We start from the raw sequence: 22,389 nt of genomic DNA, 5'->3' as shown, positions 1-22,389 counted from the left end.
GATAACTTCAATTATCAAAACTGTGGAGGAACTTCATTCATGGAGTTGTGGTTGACGTACTCGGCCTAATCACCGTTCAACCCCGTCCCCAACGTTTAGCAAGGGAGTGAACTGCTAGATGGGTGACTGAGAAAAAACAGTTCCTTCATTGATTGTATCTCTGAGGTCGTGTTGGTTGGAGATTTTGTTAATAGATGGCACCAATGTTTCTCTTCTGATTTCTTCAGTCGTCAATCAAGATACAATAAATTCAAATCATTTTGCAATTAAAGCAGCATCTCGTATACATAACCATTACCAAAAACGTGCTAATTGGTCGTACTTTTAAGCTTTCAAAATACGATATTGCTGACAAATTGTTTCAAAGAGAATGAATTATGGAACACTGAGTAATAGTCCTGGCCTAATTTTTTGAATTTAGGGCATGCCAGTGCAATTGCAATTGACCATTTAGCATAGGTCTGTAAGAATACTAACTAACTTATTAGTATACAAGGTCAAAATTAACCCTCTCTATCAATTGTATCATTGAAAAGTGGAGCAGTTTCGGTGATTCCTTCAGCAGTCCAGATTTGACACTGTCTTTTCAGCATTTTCAGAGGTTACAAAGATCAGGAAAGCCTCTGATTTCAGCCCTCCTGAATCATGTGTGATGTTTTCCTAATGTTACTGATAGACTGTAACATTTATAGATTCCCAGCATCTTCTGTCTACCTGTACCAGGTGTTAGCCCATCAATATAATAATGAATAACTTGAGAGCTAATCAAACTTTGGTTGATGATAGATGAAGGTGGCTACTCATAACAAAATCATAGTTAGCATTTCTGGCTCGGAGCTAGCTTACTGCAGCATATGCACGAAGGGCTAGCTCACGCTTTTGATAGGCCTAGGGAATCTATTGATAAGAATTGGCATGTGCAATCAAAGTTATTTGATGATAGATGATGTTATAGTCTCGCCAAAGGGTGTATTACTCAAGTTATTTCATTTTTAGCTCACCTCTTAGCAGAGGTGAGCTTATCCCATACCGTGGCGTCCGTCGTCCGTCGTCGTCGTCGTCGTCGTCGTCGTCGTCGTCGTCCGTCGTCCGTTAGCAGGGCACGTTTCGTAACTGTTAGAGCTATTGAGTTGAAACTTGGTACACATGTACCCTTATGTAATGACACCTTGGAGACCAAGTTTCGGTCCGATTCGTTTCATGGTTTGGCCACCAGGGGGCCAAACGTTAAAAGTGAAAATATGCAATATCTCCCTTAATAGTAGTCGGGAAATTTTGAAAAAAATATGGTAGGTACTTCTAGCAAAGGTGCATCATATATCCTCCGGGTTTTTGATTTGACCTCCTTTTCAAGGTCACAGAGGTCAAATGGTGTAAATTGGCCGTTGGGATGTAACGATGGCACGTTTCTAAACTGCAATGACTATTGATACCAAATTTGGTACACATTTACCCCTTAGTCAGGTGATCTTAGGGACCGAAGTTTGGTCCAATATGATTCACCACTTGACCACCAGGGGGCAAAATCCAAAAACCTTAAAAATGTGATTATTCCTTAACTTTTTGCCCGTTTGCCACCAATTTGATATCATGGGTACATCTAACCACCATACAGTATATGTCACACAGGTTTTTAATTTGACCTTCTTGTCAAGGTCACAGAGGTCAAATGGCGTAAATTCGCCATCAGGCCGTAACTATGGCACGTTTCTTAACTGCAATGACTATTGATCACAAATTAAGTACACATGTACCCCTTGGTCAGGTGATCTTAGGTACCGAAATTTGGTGCGATCTGATTTGCCGTTTGGCCTCCAGGGAGGGGCCAAATCCTAAATTCTTCAAAATGCCATTATTCCTAGTAATGACTTGCCCGATTGGCACCAATTTTATATCATAGGTACATCTAATTCTAACAACCATTCAATGTGTCACCCGGGTCTTCTTTGATTTGACCTACTTTTCAAGGTCACAGAGGTTGAATGTACTGTAAATTGGCCATTTTGGGGAAATTGTAATTGCTTGGACCTACATCAAACCTAACACTACATGACACAATACCATGCTCTTTATCCATCTTTCCTCCACATGAGGTGAGCACAATGGCCCTGGCCATTTCATTGCGTGATATTATCATTACTATACTATAATCTTTTATCATAAAAATACCTTTCTTTAACCCTTCGGTCTCCAAAATTTATTGAACAGGGGTATTTGATAGTACCTCTATTTCATCCCGATGCCCGCTTGATGAAATGTCTGGGTCCGCCTGTTGTAGAGTGTACTCTATTCAGAATGTTTTTATCGATACCTTAATTACAACCATATCCCTTAATTACAACCATATCGTAATAATCTAGTCTAATCCCATCCAGAACTGTTTGCGTAGGTGCAAAATATAATGTCGCAAACCAATTTTAGATGAATGCCTGATCTGACTCATTGTTTATAGCAAGAATGACTGGATAATTGATTTGAACTCAAACAGTCATTAGATTGGTCGATCATACCCATCAATTTTGTCTCTAGGTCAAATAAAGAATGCCAAAAATGCTGGCCCAAGCATTCAGATGTTGATGACAGTTTCCCGTCCTGGGATGCTTTATCGTCAGATCGCATCCGCAAAACAGAAGTTCATCAGGGCTTCTTGTTCTCTTTGAGGATATGTAACATTATAACAGTTAGGATAACGAGAAATTTGTGCTTTTGCACAACCAGACACAGGATTTCTAGATTCCTCCTTCCCTGGCCCAGGACACCAATCCTGATTACAGCCAGATAGGCTTTGAAGCAGAATATAATAACTTTATTTGTGTATGTGCATCTGTTTTTGGGACCCAGCTGCAGACAGACGAGTAATTGGCATCATTTAGGGACTATCCTGGCCCAGACCTGACTGTTTACACATTCTGGAGAGATCAGCTTCATCATCACAGGATCTTCAGTCGATCTGTACAGAAACACTGCCGTCCAAAAAGAGGGCAGCCGGAGCTGGATTGTGCCCAGTGGAGGATTGCTTAGGAACACTTTGAAAAACTCAGGAAAATCATCACTGACACTTACATGTGTAGCTGATCGAGTTGACAAATAAAATGTGTGAGCAGAAGAAAAAAATTTATCTCCCTTAGCTGGAAATACACCTGTATCAGTTTTCTCCTGACAAATCTCAAAAAAAAAGATTCCTCTCTTTCTCATTTCTGTGAAATTTCATTGAAAATGCTGATAGAAGGTTGCTAGATGTCCCATGAATCACGTGGGATGCTTGTGATTTCGTTTTGAGAAGTTAACACTCGTGGATTATACCGACATTTTGTGATAACCAATGTCGTCATGGTGAAGTTCGTCTGCGGTGGGATGTTCATTGCCAAAAATTTGTTTTTCGGACCACCAGAGGAAAAAAAGGTAAAAGTTTGTAATTGTTTTCTGCATATTTGTAAAAGTTGCTACATAATTGAATGAATGTAACCAGACACATCACGTCATTAGGTCTTTATTCTGAAACATCATGTACACCAACTGTCATCAAGTAGATTTCGCTTCATTAATTGATATCAAATGCTCACCACACCCATATCAAGTGATGCTGGCAGAGATGCTGGTCAAAGCCATTTGTGTGTCAGCGAATAATACAAAGTTACAAAGTAGAGACTATGGATACTTGTAGGGTAAGATTGACTGTCGTATTGTATCTGTTGTCGTTCTAACATAGGAGATCAGTGGGATAGTGGTTTAAGAGCACAGCTCAAAATCAGGAGGTCGTGAGTTCAACTCGTAATCAAACAACTTGGTATTTCTTGAAAGCCTTCCTTTGTTTCATCTTTGTTTAGTCCAAATATTATTTCACTTATATTTTTTCTGTTCAGAATGAAGAAATATCATCAGTCCCAGGCCTTGTCGTTAGTGTAGGCTTTAGTGATAGGATGGGGACCAGTGAGTGTGGTAGGTGTAGGCGCAACGTATCTAAGGTTAGGCACTCACTGGTCTCTCTCTCCAGGAAGATGACACATAGATACAATGTACTGTAAATTGGCCATTTTGGGGAAATTGTAATTGCTAGGACATACATCAAACCTACACCACATGACTCAATACCATGCTCTTCATCTATCTTTCCTCCACATGAGGTGAGCACAATGGCCCTGGCCATTTCATTTTCCAAACACCCTATAGTTTACAAACATATCTGCCTACAAATGCCTACACAGAGAATTCCTCACCGAAGCCACTGAGTACATTTTTACACAGAGGGAGTATGAAGCACTCATTATATTCTGGTGTGATCCGAAATTGTGCAGTGCCAAATATTTGGATATCAATATCGTTGTGTTTGTCAGAGGATTAAAATTTTGGATCGGAGCCTCAATTTTCTGGAAGAGCGTTCCTGCATTTATAGTATATCGAGCTGAATATTTTGTTAACTCTGGTGATGATTAAGTCAGCTCTTCTTCCATTGTCTGATACAACAAATTTGGTATTGAAAGCATTTAATTTCCTGGTGTCTAAGATTTTTCGTGAATTTCATGATATTCGGCCAAAGGAATATTTGAGCTACTGTTTTTGAAATCTTTGAACCGGATTAAACTTTGACAGTTTAAAAAAGTTTCAAATGTTTTTTGATGTGGTATTCTCACCATGAGGTCAAAAATGATATTTTTTCCTGCTGTTGAAAATCAATATGATAAAAGTTTGCAAGACTTCAGATTTGATTGAAATTTTAAACCTGGAAAAATTATTTGATCTGTCAGAGCTGGGTGATTCAGTGGGATCATCATTTGATAGAATTCGATTGAATTCCACTAAGAAGAACTTGCTTAATGTCGGGCTTCATTTCACTTCCTTGACCAACCCTTCTACATACTCCTGCAGCTGTGCATCATATAGGGTTAAGGATATAAGAGGAGAATGTACAGGATGATGTAGAAGGAAACCGACAGTTCAGTCAGTATCTAATGTTAGAGTTACATTCATTCATTCTACATGGAGAGGGCTAAGTGTGTTCGGTCAAAGACTTTTAGGATTAAACTAAAAAGGGTAACTATAGTTTAAACCATTTTTGTAGCAATTAGGGTGATTCAAGTTTGTGTATAACAACTTTGTTAATGTTCCTTATAACATGACAAAGGAAATTTTGCTTGATTGACCAGATCGATATCATGGGAAGGATTTGTGTGAAAAACATGATAAACACACTGTACTCCATTCATGAAAAAATGGCACTCTGATTTTTGATGATTTCCCACAGAAAATGAAATATATGAACAAAAAGTTTTGCAGAAAAAGTGCCATTTTTCTCAAAATGGAGTATAAAGTTATAACACTATTGGTGGGCTACAAGCAAAATGTATATCCATTAGTTCCAAGTACAAAACGATATTTCAATTATGCTGGCCCAATTACAAATTCTACCAGAGAAACTCCACATGAAAACAAGTCTCATGATAGGCATGCAATAGGACTGGAAAGGGGATACTCCACTGGGGGTGGTGTGACAAATTAGCTAGGAAAAGCTTCATATTTGAGAGAAGACCACTTGAGGTAACATATGGTGACAAAGCGTATTGTAACTGATTTACGTTACCCTAACCCATTTAAATTTTTGGTTTAAAAAAAAGGTCAGGTCTATTTGGCAAGCCGCTTGCCGAACAGGCATCTTTTTTTGTCCTGTTTTGAGAGCCGCTTGCCAAACAGCACTAAAAAACCACCCTGTTCGGCCAAGCGGGCTTGCCAAACAGGTAAAAAATCTACCCTGTTTGGCGAGCTGGAGACTTTACTTTAATATTAATGAGTTCGGCTCTCCATTCAGGACAAGAAAAAGTCGCTGTTTGGTAAGCCGGGCTTGCCAAATAGTCACTTCCTAAAAAAATACCAATAACTGTAAACTTCTTATTTCCAGCATGGTTTGGTTAAGTCGTACAGGAATGGGAGGGCATCTTGGGCATCTGTGCTGCCCCTTTATCTGTACCCTCCCTGTTGTGTTCCCACCAAGGTAAATCATTCACCTGGCATTGGGAATGAACCTCCTGCTTGTCCCCTGGATGAAATTCAACCCAATTAGATACTAATAAAATAATTTTTTTGTTCTGGTTTTTTGTTATCATTTCATGTGGATCTTTGAGTTTATTAAATGTTGAAAAGAAGTCAGATGATGCTTCACTAACACATTTTTTTTAGGATTTTGATTTCAGTTTTACAAAAGGTCAACAGCATGGTCAAAATCTGCACGAGAGATTTCCACTCTGATCAGACCTGTCAGGATTTTGATTTCAGTTTTACAAAAGGTCAACAGCATGGTCAAAATCTGCACGAGAGATTTCCACTCTTATCAGACCTGTCAGGATTTTGATTTCAGTTTCACAAAAGGTCAACAGCATGGTCAAAATCTGCACGAGAGATTTCCACTCTTATCAGACCTGTCAGGATTTTGATTTCGGTTTTACAAAAGGTCAACAGCATGGTCAAAATCTGCACGAGAGATTTCCACTCTGATCAGACCTGTCAGGATTTTGATTTCGGTTTTACAAAAGGTCAACAGCATGGTCAAAATCTGCACGAGAGATTTCCACTCTGATCAGACCTGTCAGGATTATGATTTCAGTTTTACAAAAGGTCAACAGCATGGTCAAAATCTGCATGAGAGATTTCCACTCTGATCAGACCTGGCATTCGTTCTGCGGATGCATTTGTTTCAACGTGTTAGTTCTGTTGACTCTCTCTAGATGGAGAAGTTGCGGTTTTCGTCTCTGCATGCTTTATTGATCTGAGAAGTATCTTGATGAAATATTAGCGATTTTCAGGGAAGTGGTAAACATGCTAAGTTATATTAAAGATTAGATTACAGAGGGAGAGAGTGATGGGTGTCCTGGATAGAGCGCTGTCCGCCAAAGATGATTCCACTTATTCATGTCCTTGCGGGATCCTTGCACTCAAATTTGATCAGTTCACTGAACGAAAGTATGAGAGTTCAGTCATCTAGGTTGTATTAAAGATGGTGTCCTGGATAGAGCGCTGTCCGCCAAAGATGATTCCACTTATTCATGTCCTTGCGGGATCCTTGCACTCAAATTTGATCAGTTCACTGAACGAAAGTATGAGAGTTCAGTCATCTCGGTTGTATCAAAGATGGTGTCCTGGATAGAGTGCTGTCCACCAAGGATGATTCCACTGCATTCATGTCCAGGAATAAGTCAAGTCCTTGCAATCAGAATCGATCAGCTCACTGACTGAAAGTATGAGAGTTCAATCATCTCGGTTGTATCAAGGATGGTGTCCTGGGTAGAGCGATGTCCGCCAAGGATGATTCCACTGTATTCATGTCCAGGAATAAGTCAAGTCCTCACAATCAGACTTGATCAGCTCACTGACTGAAAGTATGAGGGTACAGTCATCTCGGTTGTATCAAGGATGGTGTCCTGGGTAGAGCGATGTCCGCCAAAGATGATTCCACTGTATTCATGTGCTTTCCGAATCCTTGCAGTCAGATTTGATCAGTTCACTGAACGAAAGTATGAGAGTTCAGTCATCTCTGTTGTGTCGCAGATGGTTTTCTGTGGTTCTATATGTGCCTGTCCTTGATACTGGAGCAGTCCAGTGAATTCAATCAGATGCGATGGTCAGTCTCAGTTAGCTCATTGACCGAAAAGTTGAGCTCTTCTTTAAGCTCTAAGTCTGTTTTATCCTTGCATGATTTATTGTCGGCAGAGAAAGTAACTAGTTTGCTTTAGATGCAGCGATTTTATCTTCTGTGGCTGGCATCTTTCACTGACACATTGGGAAATTGCATGTTCACTGTTGACGTTCCAATTTCCCCAATACACGCAAATTTCATAACAAATCAGAAAAAGTTGATTTTTTGCAAACTTGTTGATACCTCAGGAATGAGACATTTATAATTTTGGAGGGTTTCAGTATTCCATCTTCTAAAAAGACCTTACTTTGACAGCAGAAAAGAAAGTATCTATGCTTCAGCTCTCTGGAGAATTTTGAATTTTCAAAATCGGACAAAAAATAACCTATCTGGAGGCATAGAATGCCATATTTTTGGCAAGTTAGTGCAGTTAAAAGGACAACATTTTCAGGTGAAAAAATCTTTCAGTTTTTTTGCTCTGGGCGCTGTCTCATCCCTGTTATCTGCAAACAAGAAATCATTTCTGTTTTAACAGTTTCTACCTTAAATTAAAACCCAATCAGGATTAGATCGCAAACCTTCGACCATCAATCACGAAAACAAACTGCATAATTCAGCAATCGGTCTTCGAGATTCTTGCGATGATAACGTGAAAAATATCGTGCCATCCATCTCCATATTTCTTCAGCGCCTTAGATTTTATGTCGGTCGCTTTGTTGTTTTCCAAGTCCAATTATTCTTGTGTCAAGATGATCATGTCACTCGGAAGTGCGGGACTCAATTTGCAAACGTTATGTATTTTCTCCTGGTTTTCTGATATTGGATTTCAGGTGGGTTTCTTCTGTATTTTCTTAAAGGAGAACTCTCCTCTGCTGTCTGCATTTGTATAAACATGGACATGTTTTCAAAGTCATGCTGTTTTTGACGTCATCGCCACCGTGGAATCGCTCCTCATTGAGGAAGAGATAGCTGAAGCCACTACCTACTGTTCGACAGAGCGACTCGTCGAGAGAGGATGGACGTATGGAGACGGACGGAGGAGACACGAAAGAGGACGGGACAAGTGGTTATTTAACCAACGTGAGCTAGGCGTCCTAAACGCAGGAACTTTGAGAGGCATCATAGAGGGAGGAGGGCCCGAGCAGCAGCCAGTGCCGTTACTCCTCTGTTAGCGAAAACAGTAACAGAAACAGAAAAGATATTTTGATATGGTGAGTTCACCGGTTTCTATGATTTGTAAGCAAGTTTTGGGAAACTTGAATTCCAAAATACCCACTAAAGGCAAGAGTACTTTAGACACAGCGGCTAACTACTCTTGTGGAATCGATCCTTAACACATTGATTGATGATGGCAACATCGACTGGGGACATTCACCCAAAAACTGCTCGATCCGTCTACGACGCCAGTCAATGTACCTAAGCAATCTCATCAATATGGCTTATGATTGGTCACCGGAATCTATCCCAGGATTCATTTTGGCCAATCGAACACAATCGCACTCATCTCTGAAGTACCATTTCATACCATTTCATAACTCCCCTTATCAAACATTTGTAACCTCATTATTGCCTTCAATGGGTGATAAATTGATCAGGATATCTGCTTCAACTGTTGACTTTGCCCTGAGCAGATTCCGCAGGCTACTGTTGACTTAATTTTCCATCGCCATGCTTCAATACAACGATTTCCAATCGAGCCATATTAGTCTTTCGCTACATGAAATAATCGAGCGGCACTGATCATTCATTCCATTCTCTTCATCGCTCCTGATCCCCCATTTACAACAACCCTCCATCCGTCAATAGCGTACTATGGCCGCCCAGCCCCTGGATGTCCAGTGCTCGCGTTCATCTGTAACGACTGACGAGAGAAGCGAAAGTGTTCACAGTCCACCAGTAGCAAACTGATCTGAACTGGTCAATAAAGTAACGTGATCTGGTGGCAATAATGCCTACTCCTCCGGTGTAGCCTACTTGAACTCAGCACAATTCATGGCACAAATCCTGCCACCTGCGTCAAGGCAGCACTGGGCCTTTAAGCGCTCACATCTGTAGTCTCATTGGATGCATCCATCTGAAGGTTCAGCTAAGGTTAGCGATTCTGATGGAGCGGCTAACATTTAAGCGATCTTGCTAAAGTGGCCTGGCAAAGTTGGTCTATTTTGATCAGCTAAAGGGAGCTATCTGTAAAGTGTTCTATTTTTATCTTCGGCCAGCTTGGCCAGTTTAAGAGAAGTCTGTTGATCAGTGAGTTGGGATAACACTTTTCTCGATTCATTCCTAGAAGTATCTGGAGCTGGTGTAGTATGGATGTTCGATAGTGGTACTATTTGATATGTGGATAAGTCATGAAAGGTGCATGGAACGGTAAACAGAATGCTTGAATCTGCTTTAAAAGCCAGTTCAATTCAGTGGATTATGTAATTAAGCCGGTTCAACTTGTGAAGTATTTGATAGTTGTCTGATAGGGATACTATTTGATTTGTGGATAATTCGGAGCAAGGGGCATAAGCCTGTCAAAGTTTGTGTCAAGATTTCTGAAGTTTCATAGGATTTTGCAAAAACCTATCTAAATAGTGGAATTTATGGTTGTTGTATAAATGATTAGTATTGATGTCGTTAAGTGCAGAAAGGTACACTCGTCACGTCTCTCTACATTCTGCATATAACCTATCTGATTTCTGAGAAAATCTGTTTTTAATTGGAATGTAAGCTTAGGCCTTATTTGAACTAGGCCTAGGAATCAATTGCAGTGCCTGGATTTTATAGGTCCATTCTTGGTGGGGTTTATGGACTTGCGAATGAAAAAGTGAAAAGGATTTCTGTTTAGTAATTTTTAGGCCCCTTATATTGCTGATTTCACTTCATAGGCACATGTCTTCCCACTTGTTGTGCCAGTTCAGTGTTGCCTGTGAAGGGCTGTAAGGTTGTCACTATGGAACCAAAGTCAGAGGGTGTAAGACTTTTCTTCAAAGTGTTCAAGGGATGAGACATTTCCGATTTTGAAGAATGTTCCGTTTTTCCCACCTAAAAAGGCCTAATTTCAAAGTTTTGACCAAAGATAACCTTTTTGGCAGATTTCACCAGTTGGGGCTGTTCCTAGGACAGCATTTTCAGTGTGGGCATTGGTCACACTGTTGTTTTGAATATCAGTGAAACAGCTAGGCATCATTCCTTAATTGATTGATCGGTACTTCGGATGTACGAATTCTGGAGTGAATACATGTATATCCAGTGACAACAGTGTATCAAATGTATATCCAGCGTAACTTGTAGATCTATCCTCTAATATTGACATCGCAACATTGACAAAGCTTGTTTTCTTAATGAGATGATCCGATGATTGTTGGATATTTGACATTTTGAGAATGGTACAAGATATTTGTTTGTGGGCATCGGAGTTCATGAATCGGTCTTTAGCAAATAGCAAATATCATTGTGGATTCAACCGTCGATACACGGTGTGCTCACATCACAACCTTGGGCACATCTTTCTGGTTGTCACTTTCTCTGTTACCAGTGGATGCAGTGGAGTTGGTGAATTTTATAAGGACAAGATTGATCGGGAATTCTGTAGCTGCTAAACGTGGATTGATCGCTGTTATGTCCAATAGTTTCATCCGGTAATAGAGCTTGATCACATTACAACATTGACCGAAGCTGCTTTTTCTCTTCAAAACATTATCCATAAAACCAGTCGGTTGAGCGGACTTGGTGAATTTGCGATAACATGATTCATTTGGAATTCTGATGTTGCTATTCATTCATTGATAGAGTCTAGATCACATAACAGCATTGACCAGGGCTCTTTTCTCTTTTCACAAAATGATGGTAACCTATGCTCTTTAATGATATGGGATTTTCATCATTAACGACTCACTCTACCAACTCATGAGGAAAGCATTGGCATTAATCACTAATGGATTACACTCAATCTGATTGAATCCTATCCCTTACGTAAATTGATGTCTAATTCACCATGGTGAAATCTAAATTCACCATGGTAAATTGGGACAGTAAAATATTTCACCATGGTGATCATATATATGAGTTCAAATTCTGAAGAAAAAAAGTTCAAACTCTGAAAAAATATTCTTTTCCAAATATTTTTTTTCACTTGTGTTATTTCTGCTCAAAATGAAGAAACATCATCAGTCCCGAAAATGTTTTGACTTTGAAAATTTTTCAGAATTTTGAACTTATGAAAAAGATGAAAAAAATTCTAAGTCCAAATATTTTTTTCACTTGTTTCTTTTCTGCTCAGAATGAAGAAACATGATCAGTCCCAAAAATGTTTTGACTTTGAAAATTGTTCAGAATTTTGAACTTATGAAAAAGATGAGAATATTTCTAAGTCCAAATATTTTTTTCACTTGTTTTTTTTCTTCTTAAATGGTGAAGCTAACTTCACCATGGTGAAGTATTACATGTTGAATGCAGATTTCACCATGGTAAATATGAAATCACCAAGGTAAATCATCATTTCATCATGGTGAATCATCATTTCACCATGGTAAATCATCATTTCACCATGGTAAATCATCATTTCATCATGGTGAATCATCATTTCACCATGGTGAATTGGGATTCATTTTCGTAAGGGATTCTGGTTCATCTGGATGGTTAAATCTCTGAAGGACATTTTGTTAGGAGTTCATCAGAACGGCATTGAGTGAATGTCAACATGGCTATATAGCCCAAAGCAGGTTTCTCTTTTCACAAAACGATATGTAACCTGACTGTGCACTTATTGGTATGATGCATTCATCATTAACGACTCACTGGGGCAGCTCAGGAGGAACGCATCAGTATTAATCACAAACGGATTGTACGTCTACTGATCGACACCTATTCTGGTACACCTGGATGGTTCGTTGTGAATTTCACTTGTTTGGGCCGTTGATTAAACGAAGTGATGCGTATCCAGAGGCCCTCCTGCACCATGTGAAGAGTACACCGTATTCATGATTCGCTGGGGTGTATCACTAATGGACTGTATGTAGTCAGATTAACACCTACGCTTATCCTGGTTGGCTGATTTTGAATACGCAATTTTCGTGCTTGATGCAATCAGATTGGTGCCTATATATCAGAATTTCACCGGAGCAGGACAAATGTGACGTCAATTTCCTTTTGTGATATCCTGGATATAAACAGTTTCATTGGAGTATTTGTGACGGATAAGGATTAGATGCAGTACCGAGGATTTACAGTCCATATATTCTTCAGCGATGAGACCTTTTTGGTAGGGTTTGTGATGCTCTGAGCATGGTGTGACATAACATAGCTTAGTAGGTGGGGTTAGTTGGGGGGGGGGGGGTATTCAGTTGGGGGGGGGGGGGGCAGTAGTCAAATCAGGCATGTGGAGATATTCTTCTAGCTAGTGTTGAACCTTTGTGGGAGGAGCAGATGGGGGAATAGAATGGATATATGTAGTATTTTGATTTTGGCAGCGTTGTCAAGTTGGGGGGGGGGGGAGGAAGTGGATGGCTGTAGTTTCATTCTTTTAACTTCCATAATGTTGAATAACTGACAGGCATGAGGGGGGGGGGGGTGATATATGTAGTGCTGCTCCAGTTATTACTAATATTATCTAACTGACACAAAGGTTGCCATGACTAACCGCGTTGTCCGTAGAGAGTTCTCCTGCAGATAAATTTGACTAACTCGAACTCAAACAACCTTCTGCTATGGTTCATTTGATGCTTCTTAATCGTCATCAATATGCATAGTTTCATGCAAATTGTACAATGAATCATACATATATTTACACAGGACGCCAGTCATAGTTGACACATTTTGCCACCCATCCTGAAAGTTACATTTTGAATATGAATTGCAAATTATGGACATTCAGAAATATTACCAACCAAATGTACGTACATTTGTCATTTTGAATGAATGCAACCAACCATCACCCTTTACCAGTGGCTTTAACCTGGTGGTCGGAACCAAAGGACTTTTGTTGGTGTAGGGGTGAGAACATGGGAAAGCTTTCAGGGTCACTGTTCTTTTGGCTGTTGATGGCATGGCAGTGAACTGCCAAGGTCGTGTCACTTTCTGAACGGCATCACTTCTTACTCAGCCCTGTCGGTCACAATTTGAAGATAATGAGGCTTCTGTCAGTCAAGCCCTCTACCTAAGAAATGACAGAATCTGATGTTGCTGTTGAACATGGATTTGCACCCACTGGCCAACTCTGATGGCCCAACACCTCCTCTTGGGGTTGAATTGCCCCTCTCCACCATTTGATGCAGGGGTCCACTGAATCCAAACCCTTGGCCTCGGAAATGACAGATGTTCTGCTGATGACGGATCATGTCCACATGGGGGAGGGAGCTCAGAGACAACCTAAACGCCTCGTCTTCACTATTGAGTTGTCCCCCTATCATTGGAGGGACACTACGCATCTGAAATCCTAACATCATCCTTCCCCATCTGCAGCTCCTATCTCAATGATGCCAGGTGGCGTGGCCTCTTCATCTATCAGTCTTTAGCCCTAAAGAACGAACTCCATCAAAGTCTAAGCCCGTCGTTATCACAAACTGCTTTCCTGGCAATAAGGTGATTTTTACTGAGACACTTTGCTTATTTTGTTAATTGAACACTCTGACGTGTCTTGCAGCCTAAGCTTCAATTAGAGTACGGTTCTCATCTTGCGATCGTTAAGTTAGATCTTTAAAGGGTGAGAGGATAGGCAGGAGCCAAGTGGGCCAGATTAAGTGTCACGAACTGACCTATAGGTGTCTCTACTGTATCACAGTACAGCAGTACTGTTCATGCATGTACGTGTCCAAGGAATAATATTTGACTAGAACCAAGCCTAATTGCCTGACACTGCATCTTCGTCATCTGGAGACCAGAAACTGGACCCCTAGCTCGCCTATCGTCAACCTTTCAGAAAGCTAGTTGCTTTGGTAATGCCAACTTGGCTCAAGGCAAACACGGGCACCTTACAATTAATAGACCTATAAAGAATACAAAAAACCTCCAAGGTGAAACATTCCTGCATTTCAAATATTATGAGACGTGAATGTGGTTAGACTCGAATTTTGATAAGTTGGAAGATACGTGAAACAGCTGTTCAGCTATAATAGAAACCGTGTTGTATTTGTGTAACCGGTTTGCTATATTCAGTGTAATCTACACATCCGTTGACAGTACACACCTGGTACTCAGTCTAACCATTAATTTGATATAATTTGATATCGTTTGATATATCGCCTATCTCAGGTGTGGCCTTAAAATGGAAACTGTCGATTTCAATGCGCTCTGATAAAATCAGTTTAGGATTTTACATGTAACAGCTCTTTGGATGGGTTTGAGCTGTTGAGTTCAAGCTGTTGCTTCATGAAACTTCGAGAACAAATAAATCTTTTCCAAACATGAAAGGATAGGCCGCATTAAAGGGTAACTCGTGTCAAATTTCACCATATAATGTTTTAGCTGTTTTTGACAAATGACTACGTCACTTTCTCATAAATCGGTAAGGTTTTCGAATCGAAATGCACATTTTCTAGAAATTGATGGTTTAATCCCACCCGGACTGCTCGCTTCGATGCCATTTTCGTTGATGACGTCACAACATGAACATTTTCGCGGTCGCGGTGGTTTACATTCAGCGATTTTATAAAAAATCTAATCAAGAATGGAAAATTTGAGCTTTACATTTGTGATCAACAATTAAAAACGGACGTATTTCCGCAAAGTTGTAAATCACATCATAGTATCATGTTAAGTTATTGGTAGCTGATGGGTTAATTAATGGCTGCTGATGGGATTTTTCCAAAGAACGGATGGACAGATACTGACACTGGAATACAGAGGGTTAAAATCATGAAGAAACTGAAAGGTGTGTGGCAATAAATGGGTTAAGTCAACCACACCGTGAAGTAATGATATTTAACCTCTGAGGATTCAATCACCTTGACGTTTAATCTTCACCAGAGAATCTTTCGCTTGCTCATCGGTTTTTCACCGCAAGCCGATATGGTTGCTTTCATACATAAGTCAGTGCAGGTCATAGGACTGCAGGTGTCCTGTGTCTTGGGGGGCAATGCAGGTGATAGAACTGTTGGTTTTTGGTTGCTCGATTTCTCCCTGTGGTGAGTGATGAAAAATCGTAAATGTCGGGATCATCCGTTTGGGGTCATCTCTCTTTGAGTTAAGGAATTGAACCCGAGGCGGAGGACCTTGGTTGAGTTACCAAGACACTCGAGGGTGGAGCTAAAATACAGTCCAAACCCGAGCCGACAGGCGAGGGTTTGGACGAAATTTTAGCTCCACCCGAGAGTGTCTTGGTAACTCAACCAAGGTCCGAAGCCGAGGGTTCAATTTCTATTCTAAAATACCTCAAACTTAAAAAGATAGGCCACGAAATAACTTGAATATGTGCGAATTTGGCAAATTCCATCCATCGCCTGCCCGGAGCGCCGGTAGCGCCGTTGTTTACATTATGTTACGGCAGCGCGTATAGGAAGTCCGGATCGGCTCGCTCAAGTGACGCTAAAATCCGCGCAAATGGGCTATTTGGAGCGTTTTTCTCAGCAAATATGTGTAGTGCTCATTAAAAAACTTAGGGTGGTTGATGCTTCCTTGGCTGATTTGTGTTTGAAGCAGTGTTTTGAGAGCCTCAAACTTCTGAAGTGAGCTGTGTGCATGGTTCCACATTTTAGTGCAACCCGAGGGAACTTTGGTAGAGCATCTTGGTTGCGTGTCCAAAACACTCCACTCTCAGAACGAGGCTTATGCATTTTCCATTTAAAAGTTGACTTTACGGTACCAAGGTATTTTAGAATAAGAATCCCATGTTCCATTTCGTACCAAGACTCTTGTCTGATATGGGGAAACTCCGCTTGGACTCGTATTCATTTGAACATCAGCACACTTTAGACCAAACCATGGTCTTTTCTGAATAATAACAATTTCCAATTCTCCACAATGAATTGAACAATCTCATCATTTTATTGGCTTGGTTACCAAGCAACGGCAGAATGTTGTTTTAACTTCATTATATTCCTTGTTTGCTAATCAAATTTAATGGGGCTAATTTGCATAATTAACGAGATTTAAGTTTTTAAAATCTATAAAATACAACGCTGTAGGGTTTTTGTCTAGAAATATGATTGCAATGCTGTGATGTTGTAATCTAATATATCATTAGAGGTTCTTAAGATATCTGTCCATTCTGATTTGGGCTCTTGAGGGTAGACTATTGGTCAGATTTCTTTAGTTTCAATGGCCATAAGCAATGGTGGTTTTAGAGGGTGGTGCATGGGGCATGTTCGATTTGATTTCAGAGTCTTCTCTTCTTAATTGGTGCCTACCGGGTTTAAGTAGGCCAGTCTCCCCAGGCAAGGGGCCAATTTTGACAAAATAGAAAAAAGATAGAATCACTGGCACTAACATGCGGATAAAGGAGTGATTTCTATTGCTGCGACGTGCGATCATGTTCTCTTGTTTATGGAGGTCATCGCAGGTGACAAGAATCAGTGATCCTGGCAATTTCAAACTCAGCGATAACAGGTTTTGCCGGCAGACAAGTAATCATTTTATCGCTCATTGCAGCAATAACTGTTGCAGGTCACATTACAAAAATTGTTCATTTGTAAAAACTGTTGAAAGCTGCTGTGATTTCAATACAATGATTTTGATGAAGTACCATACTAGTATTCCTGGAGCCATCCGATGTCATTAAACAATTGACTAGGGAAATGAAACGACTGTGTAGTTAGTTAGCATACCCTAATCACACTAATTAACTTGGCAACAAGCCTTTCAAATCACTGTTTTATCGGAGCATTCTGACATAAACCATATATGCTCAACCACTCCCATCTAATGCGAGGAAATTGAGAATTTTAGATTTTTTGTAGTGGATGGGAATTGTCTGCAATTTGGGCTTGTGTCTTATTTATACTAGAAAAGCTGGCGTCAATTGTTGAACTAAAACAGCTGTATGTCATGCACTCAAAATGTACAATGTCTTGGGTCTAATTAGGCTGAAAGGGTAGTAAAACTCCATTTTATAACATAGAAAGTTTTGGAGTTCTGAAGTGGCCCATTTTGGGGTAGAATTGGACGTAGAGTGTTTAGGTATTGATATTCTTCATACTTGAAAATAGGTTTATCTTTGGCCATCAGCGATTTAATGTCAACCTGTCAAATTGAAATAGTTTAGGCTGGGAAAAGTCATATTGGGTATTTTGGGCCAGATAGGAATAGGACATAGGCCATTTGTTTTAAGGCTCTCTCTAGCTATCTATCTAACTTTTATGAAAGAATTTAACTCTGAAAGATGAAGAAATTTCGAAGTCCAAATATTTTTTTCAGTTGTTTTTTTTCTGTTCAGAATGAAGTAACATCATCAGTCCCAAAAGTTTTTTAACTTTGAAAATTTTTCAGAATCATCATGGTAAATCATCATGGTGAATTGGGATTCGTAAGGGTTGAGTTTGATTGGCTTAGTACAACCTTGGCCTGACTTTCGAAGTTGACAGCAAATAAAACTGGATTATGTTGCTTGAAATATTCCGTTTTTCATCTTCTTGAATAGAATTTGATAAGAAGATTTGACGATTTGACAAAATATACATGAAAATCTTTCGAGTGACACTTTTCGAATAGGATTGGCCTTCCAATGTGAAGAAAAACAAGTGGATTTGTTAGAGGAAGAACAGAACGAATCAGTTTGTGTAAATAATCATATTGTACATCGTCGCGACTTGAAAATGCAGTAATTGATTTCTGTGCCATTTGACGAAAACAATTGGCTTATCGGATTTTACTAATCCTCCAGTCTGAGGAGTTGACAGTTCATATCGGCACAAATCAAGTTGGTTCGATTTAGTTTTTTCTCTTCGTGAGAGCTTTCGTTGTTGATAATCAAAGTTGCATTTGAAAGGATCAAGCTACTGTTCGAATTGACTATTTGAATTTTTGCTTGTGGATTTTCGTTACTCCTCAATTGCTGAGGAGTTGAACTTTATGCAGGTCAGCAAGTGATAAGTTTGCAATTGGATTTTCATTTCGTTTTCTCTTCAAGGAGAAGTGGACCTTTCGTAACTATCACTGAAAATGTTCTGAAGAGGAAAAAATAGCATTTTCCAGCTTGACCTCTGACCTCTCTGAATATTCATGAAGCCTAGCATGTTTACCGGTGACAAAGATTTCTCCGCAATTTATGAGACTTTCGAGGTGTTGTGGATGCGCAAATCTATGGAAATGCCGGGAATACGCAAAAACGGATATGAGGAATTACGCCATCGGTTCAAGGCGTTCGTTGATATGATGATGGATGAACCTAAAGCGCCACCTTTTAGGGTGACAATAAGGATTATCATGGGAAAGGATGCAAATACGGTAAATGTTTGTTTTTCAATTTTTCAATTTTTTGGTGCTTTTGGTTTTGTTTTGTTCTGTTCATTTCTGTGTGATAGGTCTATGTCTCAATCAAAGGATACAAAAGCAAAAAAGGCCCAATATTTTAGCCCTAAACGAACAGTGTGTCATGGTTTCAACTGGTAATGGGTCGCGAAGAAATTTCATCTTTGTGAGATGTGCTTCAAATTGAAGTATCTTAGGAGAGCTAAAGAGCTTTTTTCAGACTACTACACACCCAATAGAAAAAGAGTTTTTTTGGTTACTTTAAACCCCTAATGCTTTTTGGAGATTCTGAAAAACCACAAGTGTGAAAAACCTGAAAAACTTCTCCAGAGTGCATTTCTACACTCCTAAATGTTTTTCAAAAGCTCAAAACCTTTATTTCTATGAGTGCAGTTTCGATTTGTGACATTACCAACAGTTGCAAGTGCTTATCTCCCTTAAAAACACTCCTGCCTGATTCACCTAGCTTCAAATCGTCCTCCCAGTCAGCCTCTCCATGGGTGCTATCAGTTCAGACAAGTTCGGCCAGAAATACCCAGCTTACAGCTGGAGACGCTGCTAACTATCGCAAAAATATCCACTTGGGGAAAATATGAGAGCAGGCGAGGGAATTTAAGCCAAACTTATCTTTTCTGATTGCTATTTTCTGACGATATCCCACTAATATTGATGTTAGCTCTTGGCGATTGGTTTGAGAATCTCGGTTAGGATTGCCGAGTTGGGAAAATTCCCCGATGATTGGTTGGTGTATTTGCAGTGATTGCGGTATACTTTCTGCACCTTTCTTCGACGAATCTGACAGTTGCCCCTCAGCATGGCACAGTTGCTCAATCAATGGCTGAAATAGCATGGCGTTGGCAGCAGTTTTCACAAACCCAATCATGGCTTTCTTTTACAATGCATTTACAGAGCTGGGAAGGGGGGTCGAACATGGCCACTTTGAGGTAACACAGATTTAAGAACCATTATATCAGACGAATTCAGTTGAAGATGAAACAGTGAACAAATAGGACTTTCTATACATGCTAAATTGGTGGCTTGCAATGGAACTAACTTTTTCCCCCTTGTCCGTCATTAAAGGCATTCAAGTGTGTTGGTCAACCATGACTATCTCCTTTATCCCTCCACCATAAGACCTAGTTTCCCCTTATGACATCACTATTTCGGACACTCAGCGCCCCCTTTCTGGAAAGGTGTATAGAGGTTCTTCACATGACCTCACGGTAAATGGGTACAAGTCAGAATGCTCAGGTTGTAGTGCTGATTGAACAGCCCATCTGCCTTCTGCTGAAAGGCTTGGGGATAGACCTGTGGATTAAAGTGTTAAGCCAGATGATAGTATAAACCCCAACTGTAACTTTTACTTAAATTCTTCTATCAAAGTTAAACTAGCGTCTATCAATGTTAGATAAGCGCGAAGAAATTCTCCTGTGATTTCCCTATAATATCGTTTGGGTGCATGTACCTAAATAAGAGAAGCGGGTGTTGCGTTAAGTCACAAATTAAAGTTCGTACTGTTTAATAGCCATCTAGAGTTAACAGCTTTCCACTTATAAGTGCCAATTTCCTTTCACTAGCAATTCTGTTGATGGCCTGGTGTCACATTGAATTTGTCGTTGTCGTCATGCTAATGTCATGAAATATAGCCGAAGGGTAATCAAGCATTCGTAAGAAGGGAGAATGGTACTTATACAAATGGCGAAGTTGGTTTAGCAGTGACTTGATTGTCAATAACCAGTTGGCTCTTGGCCTGGAGAGTGCGTTGCCAACTGCTGGTGGTGGCTGAGTGTCAAATTCTGCTCAGTTTCAGGGCAGGCAGTGCAGATGTTGGAAGAGTCATCAGTATCCTTTCTCAGAAGTCTGTATTCTACTCTAAGTGCATCCATCACTAATACTAAAATCCTAAAATCCAGCAAAAAGAAAGCAATTTCATGACCTTTGGAACTCTATTGTATTGGTATGTGATTGTTTGCATCTCAATCAGACACTAAGACGTATTGCTTACTTTCTGCAACATTGTGACCTTGGTCTGGTTTGTTGAAAGTGTGGGAGCTAAGACCGCCTATTAAAATGAATAATGAGTGATGTGTGCACAATTAGTCACCTGTCCATAACTACAGCCGAACACGTCTAACGTTTGTTGGTAGATATCTTCATTTACTCTGACGTTTCTTTATAACCAGGTTTTCAAACAGTACTAATTCACCACTGACCACCGGGCTTGATAAAAATATCAGCCGAAAGTGGGGAAAATTATAGGTATTGTTTGTAAAGCTCTGGGCAAGACAGAGAGTAATAATATGATTGCGGTAGAATTAGCTCTCTCCTGGCGGGCAAAGAGTGCTTGCAGTCGTTTCGTTCCCATCATAATAATAGGTTGCAGGTGTTACTGAGATGATTCGAGGTGCAAATGAAGCCTTCTTCATGAAGCTGGGATTGAGAGCTTGCTGGGCTAAAGTTGATGTGTAAGATGTAAGTTTATGAAAAATATAAGATGTTTGGCTGAGCCTGCCATATCAGATTAACTCCTTCTGTACTTGGAATGTCTTTGCGTCTGTGTATCTTTTTGCATCGATTAACAAGGGTGCTGTGACATGGAAAGTTCTCCTAAACCATAAAGGCTGTGATCAACATATATGGTTTCAGTCCAACCTTTCTTCCAATAAAAAAGTGCTTGAACTTCAAAACAAACGACCGAGGATAATGCCGTCTTTGACTACTAAGGCTTCAGTCAGAGGATGGGCAAGAAGCGTTGCATTTGTAGTGTATCACTAATGGGCACTGGCCTCTTGAAGTAGATTAAACTCGGCAATTGGGTGCAGTTGAGTTGAACATGACAGCCGCCAGGCTCCGTGATCGCAAATCCCTTTAATGACCTCTGTGGTAAACCGTGAAATTTTTCATGTCGTTTCATTTTGCTATTCATGAAAATATCGAAGGATAAAAGTTCCCCATTGTTATTTAAGCAGATCATGAATTGCTGTTCAGTTCTTCCAGTGTTAATACTTTTTCGCAAGTTGTCAGAAGTTAACATTTCGAGTAGATTTGAATAATCTTGACTTGGTACCTCCAGCTGGTGTTCATAGCCTCTAGCTGGCGATTCAGAGCTAAATCTGTTACAATATCAAAGGATTCTTGGACTTTGATGATCTGGCACGTTAGATTCCAATCATGTGATTTCATGTCGCAAAGGACACAAACGCCTTCAGTCAGAAGTCAATCCTTTGAACAGATTTGAATCGTATCACTTTTGCTCCAGGTGGATGCTTTAAAACCGACTCTGCAGACAATCTTATCGATTTATACGACCTGGAATGATGGATTTGGATGTGTACAACTGAAGCCTTAATGCTACTCAATATGGAAACGATTTTAATATA

The 22,389-nt window shown here is 40.0% G+C and overlaps 1 protein-coding gene across 10 annotated transcripts in view; it reads left to right on the top strand.

Moving 5' to 3' along the window:
- The window catches only part of LOC135502070 (pleckstrin homology-like domain family B member 1), a 106,127-nt gene that overhangs the window by 5,459 nt on the left and 78,279 nt on the right, over nt 1-22,389 (top strand). For 5 of the 10 annotated variants that reach the window (XM_064794574.1, XM_064794572.1, XM_064794571.1 and 2 more), the window contains exons 1-2: nt 12,814-12,869; nt 18,029-18,985. The exons of 1 other annotated variant lie outside the window; for it this stretch is intronic. In XM_064794574.1, coding sequence (XP_064650644.1) covers nt 18,761-18,985 — 225 coding nt within the window. In that variant the 5' untranslated portion in view covers nt 12,814-12,869; nt 18,029-18,760. Of the gene's footprint in view, nt 1-12,800; nt 12,870-17,956; nt 18,986-22,389 lie in introns of those variants that run through there. 4 more of the 10 variants (XR_010449734.1, XM_064794575.1, XM_064794577.1 and 1 more) reach the window with 4 other exon arrangements.

The sequence above is a fragment of the Lineus longissimus genome, chromosome 18 (assembly GCF_910592395.1).
Source record: "Lineus longissimus chromosome 18, tnLinLong1.2, whole genome shotgun sequence".
In the NCBI taxonomy this organism is placed as follows: Eukaryota; Metazoa; Nemertea; class Pilidiophora; order Heteronemertea; family Lineidae; genus Lineus; species Lineus longissimus.
Note: the sequence above shows the minus strand (reverse complement) of the source record. Positions and strands in the feature narration are given on the sequence as shown.